We start from the raw sequence: 20,502 nt of genomic DNA, 5'->3' as shown, positions 1-20,502 counted from the left end.
AACTTGGTGTTTCCGATGACGCGAACTTGAAGGCGCAGGAGACACCACAGGAGAATCCTCAGGTGAGAGTATCCGTAGTTTCCGCCGACGAAGCTGACGCAAAGGTGCGGGTGGAGACAGGACAAGATCTGATAGCGGCTCTGAGGGCAGCTCTGAGGGTGTCTCTGAGGGCGGCTCTGGAGAAGTCTCGGCCATTGCGAGTCGATGAAGCCCCTTCCTATCGATCCGACCATTGAGGAACGCACGCCGGCCACGCAGGTCTTGCGAATCATATTCAGGCGCCTCTCCGAAGATGATTGGTTCACGGGAGATCATGATTTGCCGGCGGGTGTTATTGTTGATGTGTTGAACGGTGATGGAATTGTTTCTGAGTGCGTCAGCGAGTAGGTCCCGCTCATGGATTGTGAGGTCGTGGATACCCTTGCTCTTGACAAGTGTTGGGCGTTTCTCGCCGGGCATGAGAACATTCTCGGGGTAGTGGTGGAGGGTGCAGCCCCGGTGGGCTAGAATGGTGGGCAGTGTCTTCCACGGAAATGTCCCCCCACGACCATCGAGCGTGCCTGTAAAATCGTTAGTAATTCAACAGATCAATCACCAAGACTTACCAAGAAGTGCATTCAGCCCGCCAATAATGCAAGGGATGCCATCGAGCTGCTTCCAATGCTCAGAATCTCTAACTTCCCGCCTCTCAAGCCACTCCGCTAACAGTGTTTCTCCTGGTATCCCGCGTTGTGAAGCGATGCGATTGAGAACTGAATCAAGTCTGGCGAAATCCATATCGCGATTCATGGCGAGATCCGTGTGTCCAATTTTTTGAGGAGGAGCAGCACAGTTTGAAGAAACGGCCAGTGAGAGTGATGGGGAAAATGCGAGGAGAACGGCCCCATCGATGGCAGAAGCACTCTCGAGAAGCCAACACAAACTCAATTGACGAAGCATCGATGTTGTGCTAAGTCAATATTTGGAAGATCAGTGACGGGGAAATATTCCCACGCAGAACACTCAACGGACGTCAACGTTGTCAACGTTCAACATAACGTCAAGTCATTTATTATCCCACTGGAGGATCGTCGATTCTCATCTATGCAAGATCAAATCTCCGAGTTACGAGTAAGTCCAACAACATCCAAATTTTCAGTATGCTGAACAACCAGGACAGACAAGTGTCCGAGCCATGAGCATGCTGGCTTGGCGCCCATAGACTTGGAGTATTTAATTTGCTCCCTCACCAACCTACATGATTTTTCATGGCGGCTGATTTTCCCGTTTTCCTCGCATACTTCCTAACTTCTGTTCTCAGTTAGTAAGTTTGAAGGGCAATTACGCCTATACACGAGCCTCTCGGATGCCATATGTGAGCAGATCCATTACTTTCTGGTCGATCACATTCCTGACTTCTGTTTCGAAGCAGCGGATCTCTTCATCCGCGCAACCTCTCCTGTGTTTATATCTGCCAGCCAAAAAATCTTTGTGCGACCTCCCGATCCCGTGAGTTTTTTTTTGTTGACAACGTGCATGCGCAGTCCTCACCAGCACTCCAGAACAAAAATTCAAAATAGTTCCTCTCTCGCGCAACATTTTTTCAGGTGAGACATTACTATACGTTGTTGTAGGACTACGCTCACTCATCCTCGTAGCCAAAAACAGTTCTTCTCTCGCGCAACATTTTTGCAGGTGAGACATTACTATACATTGTTGTAGAACTACGCTCACTCATCCTCGTAGCCATGACTCAGAAAAAACCCGGCTATCTCACGCCTGAATATGCAAGGTCCTCCCCTTTCCCTGAGTCCCTTTTGCCCGAGTCCATGCTAGATCCCACCGAAGGAGACTACCTGCAAGAACAAGTGGGCGGCGGTAAACGTTATGTGGATCCCGTCGTGGATCCAACTCCAACCCGTCTCCGGACGTGCATCAAACCTACAGCTCGAGACATGGGGCTTGTCAAGGAGGCATCCATGCGTCGTCAAGCCATGCCCGCTAATGATCAGCCAGCTGGAGGTGATTCTGGATCAGCAGGCAGCTCCCTCATTAGCGAGCCCATCAGTCAGGAAGTTGTGCACCCTCCGCAACTTTCTGTACCTGTTGCTGGTACCGAACCTCCTAACATCCGCAGTAGTCCGGCACTCGAGCCTGTGCCAGCTCATCAGGATGTACCTGCACATCAGGCTGTACCTCTTCAGGATCTATTCTATGATTCTGGCATCGCCCCTCCCAAGGTTCCTCCGCAACCAAATCTATTCACTAAGCCTGCTCGTGTCGAGTATGGGACATACGACTTTAGTGGTGATTTCGCCAGCTTTCATAATATCGTTAACGACATTCCGGGTCCCTCTACACTATCCGCCACCACCGGCTTTCGTGACATCGCCAATGGCGTCCCTGGTCCATCTACGCTACCCGCCACCACCGGACCCTCTGCAATACCCTTTGTCCCTGAGACACGTATCATACCTCCGACCCCCACTTTTCAGATGGATCCGGCGTTGGGAGACTGGGATCTTGATGATGTTCTGATGGATGACAGTGAAGGTACCGTCCCTGCTGTGAAAGGACGGAGGCAAGATGCGACGAATGACATCCTTCGCGAGGGCTTCGTAAATATGGAACGCCTCGTGCATGAGCTCAGTCATCAAACTTCCATTCCCACTCATCAAGTCATCTCATTGTGGAACAAGAGCCACGCTCGCGGCATCAACAACGTCAACCACTGGAATGCATATAGCGGCTATTTCAAAGATAATCTCAAGCAGGAGCTTGACAGACTCGGTGACAAGGCTCCTGAAATACCAGGCACACCAAGTAAGTGTTTCTCTCTCTCGCTACGTTGTTTGTTCTGACAATTTTTTTTTGTCTAGGTGCTACTGTACGCCGGAACTGCTATGAGCTGTTTAAAGCAGCGTATCCCGACACGTGGCAGACTATCCTAGAGTACCATGGCCAGTCCGTAATTCTCAGTGGTGTCCCTCAGACCATTGCCATGCGCGCACAGGAATTTCAAAAGTTTTGTAAGAAGATCATTGGAGTGGTACGCACGCAAATTTCAACTGGCAGTATTATATTACTGAACACATGTAGATGGATGGAGGGGCTGCACGGTTCGGATTTGAAGCAGCTTTGGTGACGTGTGGCAAAGTCGTTAATCAAGATGGTGGTCTCGGCCTAACTCATACAACTCCGGGAGCTGCTGGTGTAAGTTTGCTTTTTTGGTTTTCATTTGACCTCAACGTCGTATACTCACACTCGCACAGTTTTGGCTCTCGCGTTGTAAGGCTGACGATGATACAATTATCGGGCATCTCAAGGCGCAAGTGTAGTAAGTTGCCCATATCCTTCAGGGATCTTGCTAGTGACTGAGCCGCCCATATCTAGTAATTTGACATCACTCGCCATTGTCGAGGAAGCCTTCCCAGGAGACAACAGCGTTACCCAGCCAGACATGCACAACGAACGTGACACATCAATCGCTCTATCCGACACCATCGATATATCCAAGGATGGAACCAGGTGGATCAAGACAGAGATCTCTCGCCAGCTCAGTACGTGTTAGTATATCCTCCTGCTCTTATTTGCATTAATGAGGAGCAACAGCGAGCCTGGGCGGCAAATTCCTATCGTCAAAGAAGTTCCCGTGGAATACCCTCCCAGCGGAGCTCACACGGCAGGGGATGATGATAAAGGGCTACCCCGAGGATGTATTGCTCCCCGGGGAATACCATGCTTCAAAGAGTAAAGGCATTGCCAATCTCACTCTGAAGGAGGCCAGTGAGGTCATCGCGGCATTGAAGGCGGGCACCATGTGCTTGAAGAAGGTTTCGCAGGACGAGCAAGGTACATCTTCAACTTATTTCATTGCTGCGTTGCGACATCTAAGTGCATTTTTCTACAGCTGAGATTCTCACTTCTGAGCGCCCAGTAGTGGAGGGCGCACGTCCCCCAGCGGATTCTGTCCATACAGCAGGACGTCGCCTTTTCGCCAATGGACATTCTGATCGCAAGGGACTTGCTCACGAGAAGCCTAGTAAGGCCGCCACCAAGAGGAAAGGGAAGACCTCTCAGAAGGCCCCGGCCATCCGCACTTCTCCGATCTCCCTGTCTGACGACTCTGACTCAGATGATTCATCCGATCCCCCCACCAGACCCATCGGTAGACCTCCCCCCTCTCGCAAATTTAAGGTCGTGCAGCTCCCAAAGGAACAGAAAAAGAAGGAAGTTATCTCTCTCATGTCTAGCGATGATGGCACCGCTAAGAAGGCCGACTCCGACTATGAGGACAAGGCTATGTCCAAGAAACGAAAGGCAAAGTCAGTGGATAGCTCACGAGCGGCGAAGAAGAGGGCTTCGTCTCCTGAGGTGCCTGCGCCTAAGGTAAATAAAGGCAAGGCGCCCATGAGAGCCAAGGGGCAAAACGAGAAGGTAGGGAAGCCAGGGATCATCGAGTCCTCAGACGATGAAATGCCTCGTGATGCTGCTAAACGCCTACGTGATGGCCCACCTGAACTCAAAGGTATCAAAGGTATTGTGCTGATTCATTCTCCTCTCACTGGTTGATTGACCAAATATTTAGAGCGCCCAAAGCCCCGTCCAGTCAAGCCTGCAGTCAAGCCCCTTGTAGCATCCGAGGAGGCCAACTCTACCAACAAGACCGCTGCTTCAGACCACGCTGAGCTCGCTGCCAATAATACTGCAGACCTCGCTGAGCTCGCTGCAGATGCTACTGCAGATGCCGACCACGCTGAACTCGCTGTCGATGCTACTGCAGATGCAGACCACGCTGAGCTCACCGACAGGCTTCCTCCACAGTCACCCTCACCAATGCGTCGCCAGCCTTCCCACATGCTCACAGACCGAGTTGTCCCTGCTGCAACCGCTCCAAGTGACAACGTTGCTCCGGTTCAGCCAGCTGAGTCCTCTCATGATGCTAACCTGAGGCCAGACATTGGTCAGGCTGATGGTCGCATGTATGGCCCACGCCAAGGATCACGTATGGAGCCGCGTTACCGGTCAACATGGAACAATCCTCCCTACAGGGAGAATCATCCTCAGGGTCCTGGCCGTGGGTTCCCTCGCTATCCGCCAGCTGATTACCAGCGCAGTTACTATGATCAACGTATGCAGCATGGCCCTCCGCCCCCTCATGTCCCCCTGCCTCCTCATGGGCCGCAGCCTCTTCAGCCTTCTCGCGGGTCTCAACCTCCTCGCGGATCTCAACCTCCTCACGGGTCTCAGCCCCCTCAGCAGTACAACGAAAATCACCAGCACGGCGGTGGATATTATGATGGTCGCTACCGTGATCGTGACCCTGGAGAGTACCGTGAAGATTATTGGCACCCCTCCAGCAACCCATATCATCGTGAAAGGGAAAGGGGAGGGTACTACCCATACGGGCCTGATTATTCTGATGATCAGACGGACCTTTGAAATCCTCCATTTTGCCGCATTCGTTGGACTGCCTTGTACACTGCGTTATGATGTATCTTGATATTGAGCCTTGTATCTGACTTGCCTTGCTGTTGATGTCCGTTTTTTGACTGTGTTGTATTTACCATACTTGTCAATGCATGGCCTGCACGGCCTTCTGTCTGTTTCATGCCTTGTTGGTAACACACGAAAAAAATCAACAATCAAACAAACAATTGAATTGTGCTATGGAAGTATGAAAAACATAACAAAAAACATATGCGCTCTGACATACACCGCATGGACATCATGCCAACATACGGAGATCAGGTGCAGAGGATCTGGAGAGGTCACCCTCGCGAGTCGCGAACATCGCACCAACATATGGTGATGTGGACATCACCTGCGGAGGATCTGGAGATGAGGAGGATGAGGAGGATGGACTCACCCTCTGCAAGAGGATCCACATGTAAACTCAGGAGGGAGATTCAGACGGCCCTATGAAACTCAGGGGAGACATCCTGATGGAGGTTGGTCTCTTAGACCTTTTATTGACAACATAAAAATAGGGTCTGACATACCGTGAGAACATCGTGAAAGTGCTGCCAAGGGTGTGTCTTCATGGTGCAAATGATCGCGATGACGCATCTTAAAATAGTCACGGACTTCGTCGACGTGCCCGAGCTTGACACATGCACCCTAATTTCGACGAACATGGAGAGCGTGGTTGCTGCTTCTGCCGTCGCCGTAAGCCCCGTCTTCAAATTCAAACAATGACTAATGATTACTACTATCCTACAGCTCGAACGTGCTTTGAAGTTAGTTGCAGACGAAGAGAAGAAGGGCGCGGCTCTCAAAACCCCCCTCAAGCTCAACAAAGCGACCGGCAAGGAAAGCAGCGTTCTGCTGTCTTTTTCCGAGTTGAACTGGGGGAAGTTCACGCAAGATTACTACCAGTCCCTCGTGAAGCGCGGCCCTGAAGTATACGGCGGACATAATCAAGATGGCGCATAAATTCCTCAAGGACTTGAACTCCGAAGTCAGCACGAAAGGCTCTGCTGGGGATGGTGCCGCAGCTGCTGCCAGTGGGGGTGAGCGTGCACTGCTCTGTGAGTACTAATGTTGTCTTTTTTCTGTGCTTCGTTGATGTGATTTTTCAATAGAACATCCACCGCTTCGTCTTTTCACAGGTTCTCCACTACTATTTCATTCTTGCAGCTGTGCCTACTACATAGTCGAGTCTCATACTACTACTAATTCATCATCCGCGTACAATGTTCCCCGCCACAAGCCATCTCCCCTTCACACTTTAATACCCACTTATTCTACTTTTTTTGATGGTATCACGTTGTTGAAATAAGTGTTTCTAGCGGCCTCGTGAAAATAAGTTGGAAAAGGCCGGGAAAAGTTCGAATTGAGTAGAGGGATCTACTTAAATAAGTTTGCTCTGACTTTTCTACCTTTGCATGGTGTGGCGGGAAAAAAATGGCTTTAAGTACGAAAAAGGTAAACCCGTAATTTACTGATGCATGATCCTCATCAATTAAAGGTTCATCAATCGCTAGCTACCGTCTATCTCTTATTCCATCGATCAGGACTTGACTGCACTGGCGAAGACACTGACAATCTGAATGCCGCCATGGATCATCTCAAGGCAGTAGCAAATTTTATCTCTGGAGGTTTGCGATTTCGTCTGTCAGCAAGTCTATGCTGGATTCGTCATGCTCACAGCATTCACATGCCTTGATAGTTTAGCTCCGTTTTCTACATTGAATGCAAACGTGGTATGTATATATACAATGAGTTATTCAAGATATCATGCCGTGAGTTGTCGCCTTATACTATCAAGATACAGTCAATTCCCAGCAAGTCGTTACATTCATCTGATTACACGTTGCAAGATGACCCTTCCACAAATATATCCTTGCCTGTCGACGGTCGGTCCTGATTACCGTACATCGAGGCATCGTCCTTGTGCGTGAATTGAGATATATGGACCTGCAGAGGCTTCAAAGGATATTGCTGCAAGTTTCCCCGATTCGTCTCACTGGTCGACCCTCCACGGACAGTCAAAACATGACTGCGATTGTTTCTACCGATTGTGATTCGAATAATTACCATGTAGAAAGCAATGGAGATGATCGGCGGGAGCTGGTTGACCGAAGGTCAGTACTTTTCAACAATTTGTCGTGTGAACTCACTATGTCTATCATCACAAGTGTTCCATTGTTCGAGCGGAGCGAACCGATTCACGTGCAGAGGAGCGCTATGGAGTATATAAGTGCGACTGTTGGCGACATTGCGTTCGATTTTCCAGATGCGGTACGCCAGTAATCCTGAACAAATACAGGTTGGTATGAGGATGCAACACCGTGCACAGACAGAAGAGCGCTTACCAGAACTCAACAAATTAGCTGCAAGTGTCAAGGTATAGAACCCCGAGATCCATTCACGAGTCAATTGGCTAAAGACATTTCCGGAGGTGCTAGCTGTGTGCGAAAAACTGTAGAGCGAATAAATACCGGTTACTTCAAAACGACATCAGAGTATGCGAGATCCTATGCATATTTGGAACCTGACCTCAATTGAACTCACCACCACCCCATCGCCAAGTAGAGTTTGCAAAATGTATAGTGTTCTCGACCAAGAAGGTAAGGGTTTGAACTTTGTAAGTACAACTGCGGCCGAGAAGCTTGATGGTGTCACATAATTATTTAAATGACTAAGTTTCTTGTTGACAACGTTACGCGTTCGTGCTTTATCATAAGTACATCGAGGTCTTTTGTCCGTCCGCCCGCTAGGTTCCCCTAAGTCTATAGAAGGATGGCAGTCGTCCGAGTCCTTTCGCCCGTTCCCGTAGTAAGAACCTCATCCGTCCCTCCCCGACTGGGTCCTTAGGGCATGTAAAAACCAGGCTGGCTAACGATAGTATGTATCGTTATTTCTGAGTTGTTGGCCAGAGGGACATACCGCTATAAAGGGGCAGAGTGCCACCGAGTACAAAATAGCAGCATCGACAAGTACCCGCAATATTGGTATTTTGCGCCTCGTAACGCGAACTACAGAAACCTTGTGTTCGATCATCCAGATGCGATATGCCACTAGTCCTGGATACATTCAAATCGGTGTGGGGCCTCGACATCGTCCATACGCAGGTGTTTGCTTACCTGAACTGAACAAATTGGTTGCGAGCGTAAAGGAAAGGAATACTGTGATCCAAACCCCAGTCTCGCTAGCAAAGAAAGTCGACTCAAGGGTTCCTGGGGGACCACTCCTCGGTGCGTAGACCCAACAAATACCAAAAGCTTCAGAAAAACAAATGTCAATCGAGTTTCCGAGTCCCATGATGGTCGTCGTCAGGTTCGGAAGTGATAATCGTGGCGATAACATGGAGATGAGCCCAAGCTGCGCTATGGCAGCGGCCCAGTCGTCGAGGGCTGCATGGTCGCTGAGGATCTCATTGTAGACTTACTCGAGGTTGTCGATTTGAGGTCAATACGCGATGCGGACGTCACGAGAATTTACTCATTAATCATAGCTATAGTTGAACACATGCTATAATCAATCAGTAAATTTTCCTTGACATGAGAACGTAAAGTTGGGTTGTAAATGGTACGGCGGAATGTTCTTCAAGAAGGGCATACTCTGATACACAGCACCAGAATGCAAGACCAAGGACCAAGGAGCGTATGCAGCTTCACTGGCAGATATTCCTAACTTTGAAGGAAAGGAAGGTTGGCTCGAGCGTCGGAAATATAATTGTAAATAAGGATATTACAACTCCGCGAACTTCGACTTAATCAACAAAGTAGTCAGCGACTCGTGCTACAAACAAGAGCTGCCTACAGAGATTGCTCTCCACATATCATATCATCCTTCTCTCATTACAATATCTCTGCAATGCCTGGCTCGTGTCCATGGAATGACAATACCCGTTCACCCCATCCTGAATCGTTTCGATCAACAGGCTCATGTAGACGATTACGCTCACTGCGAATACGATCACAGCTACACCATCTTCAATCGCCACGACAACATCAAGGAAGTATGGCACTGTTCCCGCGACTTCCGGGACTCTGAGATGCCAGAGGACTTCTAACTTGACGAATCCATGATTAAAGCATTGCAGGAAGCCGCTCAGTGTTATACCTCCCCAACAAATCATAGTCATTTCAGACCTTGGGCCCTCATCCAGATGCCCGACTTCGTCCGTGCATTCCGCTTCTCGTACCCTATGCTGCTTTCGGCTGGCGAAAATAACGCTTATTTGTGGGACGTGCCGACGTCTCGTCCTGTTGAAACGACTGGCAACATTCAGGCTCCGAATGAAGGCGGGACACTAGGACGCCTCAACTATGTTGAAGTCAACAACCAATACGCTTTCTTCTGCGGGTCCATTCAACTACGTTTTTTTTGCAAGGTGCAGTGGGGCCATGGTCTATTATCTGGGCATGAAAGATTTGCCGTGCACCTACTGGGACGTGCTTCCAGATAGCGACGATCACCCGTGCCCTTCTTCGCTCTACCAGCCCTAACGACTTCACGAAGCATATCACGTCTCATCTACATGTCAGAGCAACTTTGTCGCGGGTAAGTTATACACGTCGATCTACACAATTTAGTCACTGTTTGCGCAGCCCATGAATCTTCCTCGGGCAAGGACATGGGAGTACTCACCGCATCAGGGATCTTCATCTGGATGCCCGGCTTCAAACGACTTATCCATCGCGAGGCCGCTCTCAACGACACAGCAACCCTCCTCAACCTCAATCACTCCCTCGACAACGTCCGAGACATCTCCGTCTATCTAGCCCTCGGAGAATCAAATGAAAAAGCCGCAATTGCGACCGTAAGTGTCCCCTCCCACATCTAGACTTCTCAGTGCTAAACCCATCGCAGCGTAAAGGTCTATTTATCGTGTCCCTAGACCCCGATATCAGCAACCTCACTGCGGAGGCCCCGGCTCGCCCTGGCCTATCTGTCTGCCGCGTCGCGAAATACGACCACAGCCGACACCTATCTTTCATCTCATGTCTGCAGATGACGCACACTGGGCTCTTTTTCAACTAGTACCCATCTTCGGAGCAAAACAGGCCTTCTCAGCCTGCACGGCGCATGGTGATGATCCCTGGAAGGCAGAGACACTTTGCCCGGCCTGGAGCCTATTGAGTCTAGTGATGATGATGAGCCGGGTGAAGGTGCAGTTTTGATCCGCTTTCTCCCACTAACGCAGAGCAAGCTGGCCTACCCTTACTGGTTAAAACGCACGAAGAGGACGAGGACGAGGGGAACAATGGGGAGGGAGGGGATCTCGTAGTACATGAAGATGTTGATGATTTTGAGATGGAGGATGTGGAGGATGAGATGATTGATGATTTTCAGTTCGGTGGTGATGGTGAGTGCTTGTTGTGTCGAGGAGTTCTTGATCTGATGCTTGATTTGTTTTTCTTTCCTTTCTTTCGGTGTAGGTTTTATCCAGGTCATCGTGAATGATTGGTTCCTTCCTATCAACTCCAGCATGGTGCATTGCATACATGTTCGACACAATGATCGGCAACGCGAATACCACATCTCAGATATGTACTGGCGGGATCTTCGATATCGGCATTGGCAGCACTCCTGCTTGGATTGACGGTAACACCCTGAAGAATGTGTACTCCGTCTTCCATGCTAGTCCCACTGCCGTTGGCTTTACCCAGCTTGCCAGTGGCTTGAGCTCTTCAGCTGGACTTTCCGACTCAAACCCGGTGCAGGTGACTGGCTTGACACCCCTGCCTACTAGTACATGCGTGAGCCTCGAGTGGGAACGGAAACACGACGAGCGGCAGCACACGCTCTGTATCTGCTTCTTCCAACAAGAACATCGCCCTATCGCTTACTCTTCTCGCCTCTGTGACAGGCTGCTTCACCCTCTTCCTCTAAGCAGAGGCAATGTCTTGTACGATGTATAGACCATTCTTCTGTTTCTTTTGGTGGACCAATATTGCAGGAAGGCAACTGTGTATAGATCATTCATCAGTGTCTTCTTCTGATGCACAGTACGCACATTTTATGACGTCATTATTCTCTACACGATGATTTACGCCTTGACTCGACGCTTCGCAATCTCTCAATTCGATTTTCTGCTTTACAAAACACTTGTAGATTGAGAACGAACGACTTCATTCGTCTATGGTCTGTTCACCCCGCCAGGGCCGAGCTCTTGGATTTCGATGCTGCATGTCGGCTGGCAGTACATTTAAGAACTGTAAAGCAGCGAGTTTCTTCTTTACATGATCGATGAGCCGCTGGCAAGTACATATCCAACCGCATACGCGCAGAAATTTCCATCATGTGTCATTGCACCATATTGTCTCGAGATCTTGATGATTTGGCTCGCTCGTACCCTGAGTGGTACATACATGAACCAATGATACAGCTTGTTCATAGTGCATATGAGAAGGGGTCACGTGTTGTTCTGAGGCAACAGGCTGGGGAATACAAGTCGGAATTATGGGTGTACAAATCGGGGATCCGGGAGGTACCTATACAGTCTCACAAAGTCTGAAATAGCGAAAAAAAAAAAATCCGCTCAGATGTTCGACTACCGGGTGGACGATGTCATTCCATAACTCCCTCAAAGCTTTCATCAGGGCTGAGTGGATGCTTTTGGGAGCGGGTTTGGGAGCGGGTTTGGGAGCGGGTGTAGAAGCAGCTTCGGAAGTGGGTTCGGGAGCAGCGTCGGGGGGGTTGAGAGCGGCCTGTGGTTGACTTGCCGATTGAAATCTTTTCACCAAATTTTGTAGTTTCTCCAAATTGATACGGAGTTTAATGCTTATCGGAGGTTGGTTGTGCGGGATAATAATGGCATCGCAAGATGACTTGCTTCCGACGAGCACGACAATAGGCCCATCACGAGCTGCATCTTGCAGATCGGAGAACAAGGGGGGAAGTAGGAAGCGAGAGAAGCCCTCGATCTTCCGAATATCTTCTACGACTCTATTCCAGTCCTCCACTAGACGTCGGTACCGACTTGCTTCGGCTTCTACATTGATGCTTGGGGTCCCTTCTTGATAATTCGTAGGAGGTGTATCAAGGAGGGAGCTGAGGTCTCTGAACTTCTTCATCAGGGCCACTGCATGATCACCGAGATCTTGGAGGCCATCAAGAGGCGTGCGGAGTCGTGTCATCTGGGTCCAAATGACAGTCCTACCTTGTTCCAACAACTCAACAGCGCGACACACATCACCGCTACGAAGCGCACATGATGCAGCATCCACGGCAAGCGTACTTGGAAAGTCCTTCATGGCATGGTGACGAGACGATACTGAAGCTGTCGCAGACATGTAAGTGTCGAGGAGCTGCATGGAAGTCGCGTAAGCCTCCAGTTCAGTAGCATGTGAATGTTCGTGGGCTTTGTTAACCCAGTGTAGACCTACTCGCAGGCGTGATAGCAAACCTCCAGAGACAACATTTGCTGCTGCCTGGAGATGATGCATGGCAGCAGCCAAGCTGTCAATGTGTTCACCAGTGCCGTTAAGTTCCGATTGATCGAACAACATATAGACGTTAGCTAGCGATCCATGGACAATTAATAGAAGAGGACTATGTTGCGTCAAGAGAGTCAATGCACAGCAGAGATTCTCTTGTGACTCGTGGAGGTCTTCTCGACCACGTCGGTGCACGAAGCGGGTAGAGAGCAAATTCCCAAGGTTATTTAATGACGAGGACCGATCTGGGTGACCGACTGGACGTAAAGCCAGAGCGTCCCTGTGAAGCATGACAGCGTCATCCAAGTCTTGGTCATTGCCTCGGTGCTTGAAGCGGGTGGAGAGCACAGTCGCAAGGTTATTCAATGACTTGGACCGATCTGGGTGACCGAATGGACGTAAAGCCAGGGCGTCCCTGTGAAGCATGACAGTGTTATCCAAGTCTTGGACATTGCCTCGGTGCTTGAAGCGGATGGAGAGCACATTCGCAAGGTTATTTAATAACATGGACCGATCCGGGTGACCGACTGGATGTAAAGCCAGCGCGTCCCTGTGAAGCATGACAGCGTCATCCAGGTCTTGGACATTGCCTCTACACCGAACCGATCGACAGTCGTCAGAAGGATTCACATTTTGAGGAACTGACACATCTTGTCTCATTCAACATGACGATGAGAGCGCCCTCGTTTATCGTGTTGTGTATAGGCGCTGAGCTGATGTGGGGGAGAGTTGAAGGGATTGGGGACATGGATGCGTGGTATTACGAGGGAAAACATGCAGTGAGTATCTATTTCGTACTTTAAGACTCCAGAAGCAATCACAGATTCAACAGTAAACTAGTCTCATGCGCTACGATATGTTGCCACGGACGATTCCTCTCCCAAGTCGATCATCCGCAATCCCACCTCACAGGCATGCACGCTCGAACCCACGCTCACACCACTTTGCAAGACCGATACATTCACAATCTCAGCCACCCACATCCAGAAGACTTCTACTCGAATTTCGCATCTCTTTCCTCACTGTTGCTCACAGCCATGACGATGACTAGATAGGCGACGAAGGTTATGACCCTGCTTCGCCTGACCTCCACTCACACGAACCGTCTGCATCGATACAGATCAAAACCTATGAGCATATAAGTGGCCTTCTGCTATGGTTCTCGACTTGCTTTCCAACTTGTTGCATAAGCGCTTGTCGTGTCGAGGAGTTCTTGATTTGATTTGATTCTCTTTCGGTGTAGGTATGCAGGTTATCGTGAATGATCGGTTCCTTCATATTAACTCGAGCATGGCGCGTTGCGTATATCACAGTATATTTAACTTTGCGAATAACATGTAAGATGAGCCAGTGTAAACGAAGAATACGAGGATGGGGCGTTTGTCACAGTAGTGAGGCCCACAGCAAAAGAGAACGACCAGACCTCCACCGCGTTCTCAATGCCATTATCTTTTCTAGCTGTGTTCTTAAAAAAAACTTGCTGTGAAGGAACTAGGTTTGAGACTGGGCCGATAGCAGGCTAAAAAGGACATGCTGTATAACGCACAGCCATGAAGGACTCCGAAGGAGGGGAGATATAAAGAGGTACACCCATCAAACGATCGCTCGTCAAGCCGTTGCTTGTATCCTGGTAACGTGAATACCCCATCTGAGCATCCTGCACTTATGAACTAACGATTGGCTCAACCAGGGAAAGTGAAGCGGTTCTCGAGACCTGAAAAGCACTTGGCAACGTCAGCATCAGGAAAAGCCTCGTTTGCTAAATTTTAAAAAATATCGATGATTTTTGACTATTATCTCAAAATGTGATGGATTTGAAGGATTTGAAGGATCGGGAGGATTTGCTCGATTATGTTACCCCCAAAAAATTTGACAGAATTAATCATAATAGGGGAGCTCAAAGTTGAACGCCCAACACCCAAGCCCAACGCCCAACGCCCAACCTCGTGACTGAAATTAGGTATACCTAGAATAAATAGAAGTAAATATGGAGTAAAGCCACTGATGAGATAAGCTCCTTACCTAAACCTTGTCGCGCGAAGCGCCGAAACCTTCGCCAACTGTCTCCCCCTAATCCTCAGCATTTCTAAACCTTTTAAGCCTTTTCATCGTACCTAAACCTTTTTATACCTAGGAGACCTTGCTTTTTCATTCCTAATCCTGTTCAGTTATCCCTCATTAGACTTTTGCCACATGCTCACACAATAAAATCTATGACATGTGTTATGATTAGGGTTAGGAATAGCATTTTTTAAGTATGGAAAAGTTAGGAATAGAATATGAAAAGGTTTAGGGTGTGAAAAGGTTTAGAAATGCTGAGGATTAGGGGGAGACAGTTGGCGAAGGTTTCGGCGCTTCGCGCGACAAGGTTTAGGTAAGGAGCTTATCTCATCAGTGGCTTTACTCCATATTTACTTCTATTTATTCTAGGTATACCTAATTTCAGTCACAAGGTTGGGCGTTGGGCGTTGGGCTTGGGTGTTGGGTGTTCAACTTTGAGCTCCCCTAATAAGTAGTTATTCAAAAACATTGTTGTGCATTTAGAAGTCCATCCGTTCAATTTTAGACCGTCTACGAGTGGAGTTTCTGATCACAATCACACAGCAATACGCGAAAAAAATAGTCTTCGATTAGAAAATGATAGAGTACAAGCACAGCTAGTAACAACATGGAGACCATGACTCGTATGGCAACATTAATTGAGATCAAGATCAAGCAGTTCAAATGTGTCCAGCTCGGTGTGGTCTATGGCAACACCATTCCATCTGAACTTCCTGCAAGATGAGTCAGCAATGAGCATCGAGGACCGAAGCAACATCCCTGGGGAAAAACTCACTTCGCTGCCTCGTAAATGTCGTTGTGCCGCAGCGCATAGCTCTGCGTACACATTAGCGTCAAAGGAAGAACAAAGAATTTCAGGATGACTCACCTCGTTCTGAGTGATTTCAACAAAGCGCCCCACAAATTTCGCACTGATGGCCTTCATCAGCAAACTATTGATTTCACGACAATTCCCACACACTTGACAAGTCTGCACAAGTCCGCACAAGGATCACAGGTCCCACAGACATCACAAACAAATGACTACAAGTTTGGGTACAAGCAGGACAGCAGCACAAGCAAGTACAAGCGCACAAGCTCACACACTGTACAAGCGACACACGCCGTTACACTCTGTAGCACTTGTATATGACATATATCACACTACTAGCGAGTTTATATACATATATACTATGCACAGCGAGGAGAACGGACTACTTAGTATGCTACAAGGTCTTATTTTCATTTTTATTAATAACAGCGGTACTATGAAATAAAAATGTACTTACTACTCAGTGTCACATGCTCGAATAGTAAACACTGTAATACCGTTTTTCCTCCGGCGCTCTGAGTGCATGCGTCTGACATTGAGGTCGGCCAGTAATAGACGCTGGCTCGCTGCTTCTGCCCGGCGGCGGGAGATGTGGATAAGTATTTGCTGGTGCTCCAAAAGGCAGTTGGCCAGGTGTTTTTGAGCTTGACAGACTTTGCGCTTGGCCTGGGCTGCCTCAAGCGCGAGGTCAGAATCTTCTTCTTCTGCTGGCTGATCCAACAAGTAGCTGGACTCAGCCGAGCCTCGTTCCTGCAGATAGCGGGATATGAGTAACAATGGAACACATAACCTGGGTGCAACTCACAAAATGCATTGGTATAGGTAAGCTCTCGTCATCATCATCATCTTCCTCCTCCTTGACAGGGTGCGATTGCAGAGAATGTGTAGGGCACGGATGTCCTTTATCAGGCCAACTTGAAGGGGATGATGAGGATCGAGGAGTTGAGGGAGGACAATAGTTAGTTTTAAGAGAGGAACGAGTAAATATCTCAGAATGAGAGAACATATGGATGTATACGCGCCTAGACTGAATGAAAGAAGTGTGGGAACTTAAGTGCGTGCATCATCAATGCCAACACCTACCTGTCCAAAGTGCGGGAAGGTTTTCACCAAGGACTCCAGCATCACTCGCCATCTAAGTCAGCCTCGAACATCTTGTCACAGTTCCGTTCATTCATTGTCAACATCTTGGAATTCACGGACGTAGTTCCACCGCGGCGATCCCTCAATCCGCCTCAAAATTTGGATATCAGTGTTGATATGGGTCAGGGATTTGGTGTTGGGGGTGACTCACAATTCAATGCTCAGGCCGAGGATTCCATGGATACCAACTTAGACGCCAGAGACCTCACAGGAAATTTACCTCCAGCTAGTGAAGAATGGTATGAGGGCGCAGCCAGGTGCTATTCTCAGGATGGCATCACATTTCTGGATCTTTTTGACGCCGACGAGCATGCAGAATACAGGAAGGAGAACCTGTTTTATCCATTCACATCGAGGGAAGAGTGGGAGGTCGCCGACTTCCTCCTGCGCTCTGCCCTTAGCATGGCAGCAATCAATACCTTTTTGCAGCTCTCTATGGTATGTATCTTCCTTGTCGCTGTCACGCTTCGATCATGACATTACCTCGCAGATAAAACAGTTACAACTGTCATTCAACAATGCCAAAGATTTGCGAAGCTGAGCTGAAATGCTGCCAAAGGGACCGAGCTGGAAATGTCAACTCATTCCCTCGCTTCATGGCACAAAAAGCCCAATTCGACTATTTTGGAGGGACCCGGTCGAGTGTTTGGAGAGTCTTTTCAGTAACCCCCTCTTTCATGACCAACTTGACTTCATCCCTCGTCGCGTTTACAAGACTGCGGCACAGCTCCTGCGTGTGTATTCGGAATGGTTGATGGGTGACACTGCTTGGAGCATCCAGGTACGTGCTGATGGACTCATTATGTGCACCATCTCACAAGACTGTAGGATCAACTGCCCCAAGGCGCAACAATCCTTGGCACCGTGCTTTCGTCTGACAAGACCAATGTCACGATGATGACAGGTGCCAGGGTCGCACACCCGCTTCTGCTAGGCCTTGCCAATATTCGCATGCGCACTCATACAAAGCTCTCATCCAAGGCATTCATGCTCGCGGCTCTCCTCCCTATCCTGCAGTACCTACACCCCAATCAACGAATGCGGGGTATGCTCGAAGATCGTCTCATCCACGAATGTCTTTCAATCATTTTGCAGCCCCTGATGAAAGCCGCCGAACTTGGAATCATGATGTCCGACCCAGTGGGGAACATCCACCATTGTTTTACCCCCCTTGCTGCATACATTGTCGATACCCCCGAGGCATGTATGCTTGCATGTGTGCACGGTAAAACTTCTCCGTTTACACTGGTGTCGTATCTGCAGTTCAGGGACAACTTTCGTCACCCCACACGTACACGTGCCATCACTCTCGAGCAGCTCGCCAGCATCAATACAGATCCCAACGACCTCGAAGCATTTTTTGCTGCATGCGCGGATTTCTGGCTAAATGGTGTCTTTACACCTTTATGGAAGGGCTGGCGGTTCGGTGATCCTGCAATCTTCCTTACACCAGAAGCTCTGCATCACTGGCATAAGCAATTCTACGACCACAACGTGCAATGGTGTCTTGTAGTTCTTGGAGCGGTGGAATTTGATTTCCGGATCTCAATATTGCAACCCGTCACAGGCTATCGCCACTTCTCCAACGGAATCTCCAAACTGAAACAGGTCATGGGCAGAGTCCACCGCGATATACAGTGTTATATCGTTGGACTGATTGCTGGTGCAGCCCCTCGTCAATTCGTGGTTGCAATTCGTGCTTTAATGGATGTCTGATACTTAGCGCAGTCTTCCTCACCTGATGACAGCGTACTGACATCTATCAACAGATCACTCGCAATATTTCACGACAACAAAGATGCCATTATCCATCCCCATTGGTGCGTCATTTCTCTCCTTTCATCACTCTGATCAAACAGCAGACTGTTTTACATGTACATTCCCATACATGAGGCCGCTTGCCGTCCCTTACATATTATCGCGCTACAGACTCGCCTATACTACCGTCGCTTAAATGGATCCCAAGTTCTTACAGGTTAAGATAAATAGTTGCATCGTACTCTGCCAATATTACTTCCTTTTACTCCCTTGGATTTACTGTCTAAGTTGGTGTGATCAACAAGTCCCCTTAGTCTTCCGTACCGCAACGGACTTCTTCCCGTTCCTCGGATCACTTCCAGTAGCTCGTTACATCGAGACCTCGACACCTAGACACCTTGCCACCTCGATACCTTGATACCTCGACACCTTGACAAATCTGCACTGCTAGACACCCGTCCCATCAGAATCGTTCCCGTCCGGACATCTTTCTCTCACATCGGATCCCCCATCGCTCACCGGCCACTCAGATCTTAAGCCCGTCGGATTGATTCCTTTGCATTTATTGCGAAGACATCCCTCAGTAGCAATCCCCTTGGGACGAGCTATAATACTCGCACTCAAACGGATCAGTAGTCTACACTAACAGGCTACACGGAATTACTTTCGCTCAGCGGCGCACAAACAACAACAATTACGATCCCCAAATCTGTTGTCACTTAGATTGAGCAGAGAAACTGCATCGTTTTGCAATTGCTACAACTCTCAATAGCCTTCCCACTGATCCCGATCTCGAAGAACTTCGTGAGGTTGAAGGGGAGGATGACGATGACGAGGACGAGGATGAGGAAGAAAAGGGGGCAAGTAGTGAACCGATGGATCCACGAACCGCACTTTTAGAAGAACTGAATCACACACGGACCAGTTCCAACTACTTCAGCAAAATAAGAATGTTGGCTACTGCAAGGCGTGATGAAATTCCCCAGGCTCACCCTCCTCGTACGTTCCTTGCTGGCGGCACCACCATTCATCTCAACTGTAACCCCACCCGCACTAGCGTGAAAATTGACGAGGTCGCCGATCAATTCAACATCCCAGATCTGCGGTACGCTCTCTCAGACTTCCTTCAACGCGATGCAAGGAATGGAAATGGAGTTTTTGGGATGGGGGTCCCAAGAAGATCGCTGATCGACCGCCCCTTGAGTATCCCTTTCGAGCGCATTCAACTATGGCATACTGTTCGCATGCAGCAAGTTTGTCTCCACGATCCCAGTGTCGTTTTACCTGCGCAAACCATACATGCCTCTCCTGCACACGTTGGGTGGCCGAAAGGATGTTGCCATTCTCAATGTTGATAGTGCGTATGATTGGCCTAAGTCTGGGTTAAAGGGTGAGCTCTTTAGTACTTGTATACATTTGATTACCCCTGAAACCTTTCCCCTCTTTTGAAGGTCATGCTGTCTGTGAATTGCAGCTCATCATGCGCCCAATACCTCGACGAGGCTCGCGCATCACATGGCGTGATCAATATCTTTGTTATGTGCGCAGCTTTAAGATTGGTGCGGTTGATCCCGTCACCCAGATGCACACATTGACACGCGCAAAACATGCCAACGATACTCTGGTGGGAGATGTAGTTCCTCTGATGCAACTTCGAGCATTCGTCAACATTATCCCGAGGCTGGGTACTGCAGCTGATCCTCGATTGACTAAGTCTACTTCCGCACTGTCTTGTTACTTGAGGGTCTTATATAGAAGCGTGTAAAAATGCAGTGACAATCACAACTACACTTTCATAAGACTGTTACAGTAACATGACACCCCTATCTTTTTCTGACCCTTTCACCTCTTCACCCTGTC

At 48.8% G+C, this 20,502-nt stretch overlaps 9 protein-coding genes across 9 annotated transcripts; 6 read left to right on the top strand and 3 right to left on the bottom strand.

Moving 5' to 3' along the window:
• Positions 1-210: 210 nt before the first annotated feature.
• Positions 211-507, bottom strand: DEU56DRAFT_696709 (uncharacterized protein; the record flags this gene model as incomplete). The annotated part of the gene is made up of 1 exon (XM_041347235.1): positions 211-507. A coding segment is annotated over one exon (297 nt), but the record flags the coding sequence as incomplete, so codon positions are not given.
• A 1,997-nt stretch (positions 508-2,504) lies between these two features.
• Positions 2,505-3,019, top strand: DEU56DRAFT_713698 (uncharacterized protein; the record flags this gene model as incomplete). Its single annotated transcript, XM_041347551.1, has 2 exons — positions 2,505-2,802; positions 2,859-3,019. Coding segments are annotated over 2 exons (459 nt in total), but the record flags the coding sequence as incomplete, so codon positions are not given.
• A 2,985-nt stretch (positions 3,020-6,004) lies between these two features.
• Positions 6,005-6,799, top strand: DEU56DRAFT_804512 (uncharacterized protein). Its single transcript, XM_041353252.1, is given in 5 exon segments — positions 6,005-6,147; positions 6,202-6,363; positions 6,383-6,439; positions 6,515-6,520; positions 6,564-6,799. The coding sequence occupies 4 exon segments, from the start codon at positions 6,022-6,024 to the stop codon at positions 6,518-6,520; spliced, it is 351 nt and encodes a 116-aa protein (XP_041208347.1). The 5' UTR covers positions 6,005-6,021; the 3' UTR covers positions 6,564-6,799.
• Positions 6,800-9,404: 2,605 nt separating this feature from the next.
• Positions 9,405-10,059, top strand: DEU56DRAFT_804506 (uncharacterized protein). Its single transcript, XM_041353251.1, has one exon. The coding sequence runs from the start codon at positions 9,512-9,514 to the stop codon at positions 9,893-9,895; it is 384 nt and encodes a 127-aa protein (XP_041208346.1). The 5' UTR covers positions 9,405-9,511; the 3' UTR covers positions 9,896-10,059.
• Positions 9,980-10,654, top strand: DEU56DRAFT_352943 (uncharacterized protein). Its single transcript, XM_041345809.1, has 2 exons — positions 9,980-10,249; positions 10,300-10,654. The coding sequence occupies exons 1-2, from the start codon at positions 10,064-10,066 to the stop codon at positions 10,468-10,470; spliced, it is 357 nt and encodes a 118-aa protein (XP_041208345.1). The 5' UTR covers positions 9,980-10,063; the 3' UTR covers positions 10,471-10,654.
• Positions 10,644-11,406, top strand: DEU56DRAFT_352954 (uncharacterized protein). Its single transcript, XM_041345810.1, has 2 exons — positions 10,644-10,795; positions 10,869-11,406. Exon 2 carries the CDS (start codon positions 10,890-10,892, stop codon positions 11,349-11,351), a length of 462 nt encoding a protein of 153 aa, XP_041208344.1. The 5' UTR covers positions 10,644-10,795; positions 10,869-10,889; the 3' UTR covers positions 11,352-11,406.
• A 563-nt stretch (positions 11,407-11,969) lies between these two features.
• DEU56DRAFT_857600 (uncharacterized protein) lies at positions 11,970-13,906 on the bottom strand (the record flags this gene model as incomplete). The annotated part of the gene is made up of 2 exons (XM_041355283.1): positions 12,152-13,906; positions 11,970-12,094 (listed from the first exon to the last, which is right to left on the bottom strand). Coding segments are annotated over exons 1-2 (1,503 nt in total), but the record flags the coding sequence as incomplete, so codon positions are not given.
• Positions 13,907-15,564: 1,658 nt separating this feature from the next.
• DEU56DRAFT_912774 (uncharacterized protein) lies at positions 15,565-16,747 on the bottom strand (the record flags this gene model as incomplete). The annotated part of the gene is made up of 5 exons (XM_041357443.1): positions 15,565-15,643; positions 15,706-15,746; positions 15,799-15,841; positions 16,199-16,491; positions 16,547-16,747. 5 exons carry the CDS (start codon positions 16,745-16,747, stop codon positions 15,565-15,567), a joined length of 657 nt encoding a protein of 218 aa, XP_041208342.1.
• Positions 16,748-16,810: 63 nt separating this feature from the next.
• DEU56DRAFT_912773 (uncharacterized protein) lies at positions 16,811-19,997 on the top strand (the record flags this gene model as incomplete). Its single annotated transcript, XM_041357442.1, has 6 exons — positions 16,811-16,880; positions 16,949-17,322; positions 17,444-17,665; positions 17,713-18,580; positions 18,654-18,704; positions 19,375-19,997. 6 exons carry the CDS (start codon positions 16,811-16,813, stop codon positions 19,995-19,997), a joined length of 2,208 nt encoding a protein of 735 aa, XP_041208341.1.
• Between the last annotated feature and the right edge of the window lie 505 nt (positions 19,998-20,502).

Source organism: Suillus clintonianus, assembly GCF_016758775.1.
Source record: "Suillus clintonianus strain FC179 chromosome Unknown DEU56scaffold_36, whole genome shotgun sequence".
Classification (NCBI taxonomy): Eukaryota; Fungi; Basidiomycota; class Agaricomycetes; order Boletales; family Suillaceae; genus Suillus; species Suillus clintonianus.
Note: the sequence above shows the minus strand (reverse complement) of the source record. Positions and strands in the feature narration are given on the sequence as shown.

Coding starts and splice junctions, on each gene's coding strand:
- DEU56DRAFT_804512 (XM_041353252.1), top strand. CDS start 6,022: ATGGTGCAAATGATCGCGATGACGCATCTTAAAATAGTCACGGACTTC. Junction 6,148..6,201: donor TTGCTGCTTCTGCCGTCGCC/GTAAGCCCCGTC, acceptor ACTATCCTACAG/CTCGAACGTGCTTTGAAGTT.
- DEU56DRAFT_804506 (XM_041353251.1), top strand. CDS start 9,512: ATGATTAAAGCATTGCAGGAAGCCGCTCAGTGTTATACCTCCCCAACA.
- DEU56DRAFT_352943 (XM_041345809.1), top strand. CDS start 10,064: ATGGGAGTACTCACCGCATCAGGGATCTTCATCTGGATGCCCGGCTTC. Junction 10,250..10,299: donor AAAAAGCCGCAATTGCGACC/GTAAGTGTCCCC, acceptor AACCCATCGCAG/CGTAAAGGTCTATTTATCGT.
- DEU56DRAFT_352954 (XM_041345810.1), top strand. CDS start 10,890: ATGATTGGTTCCTTCCTATCAACTCCAGCATGGTGCATTGCATACATG.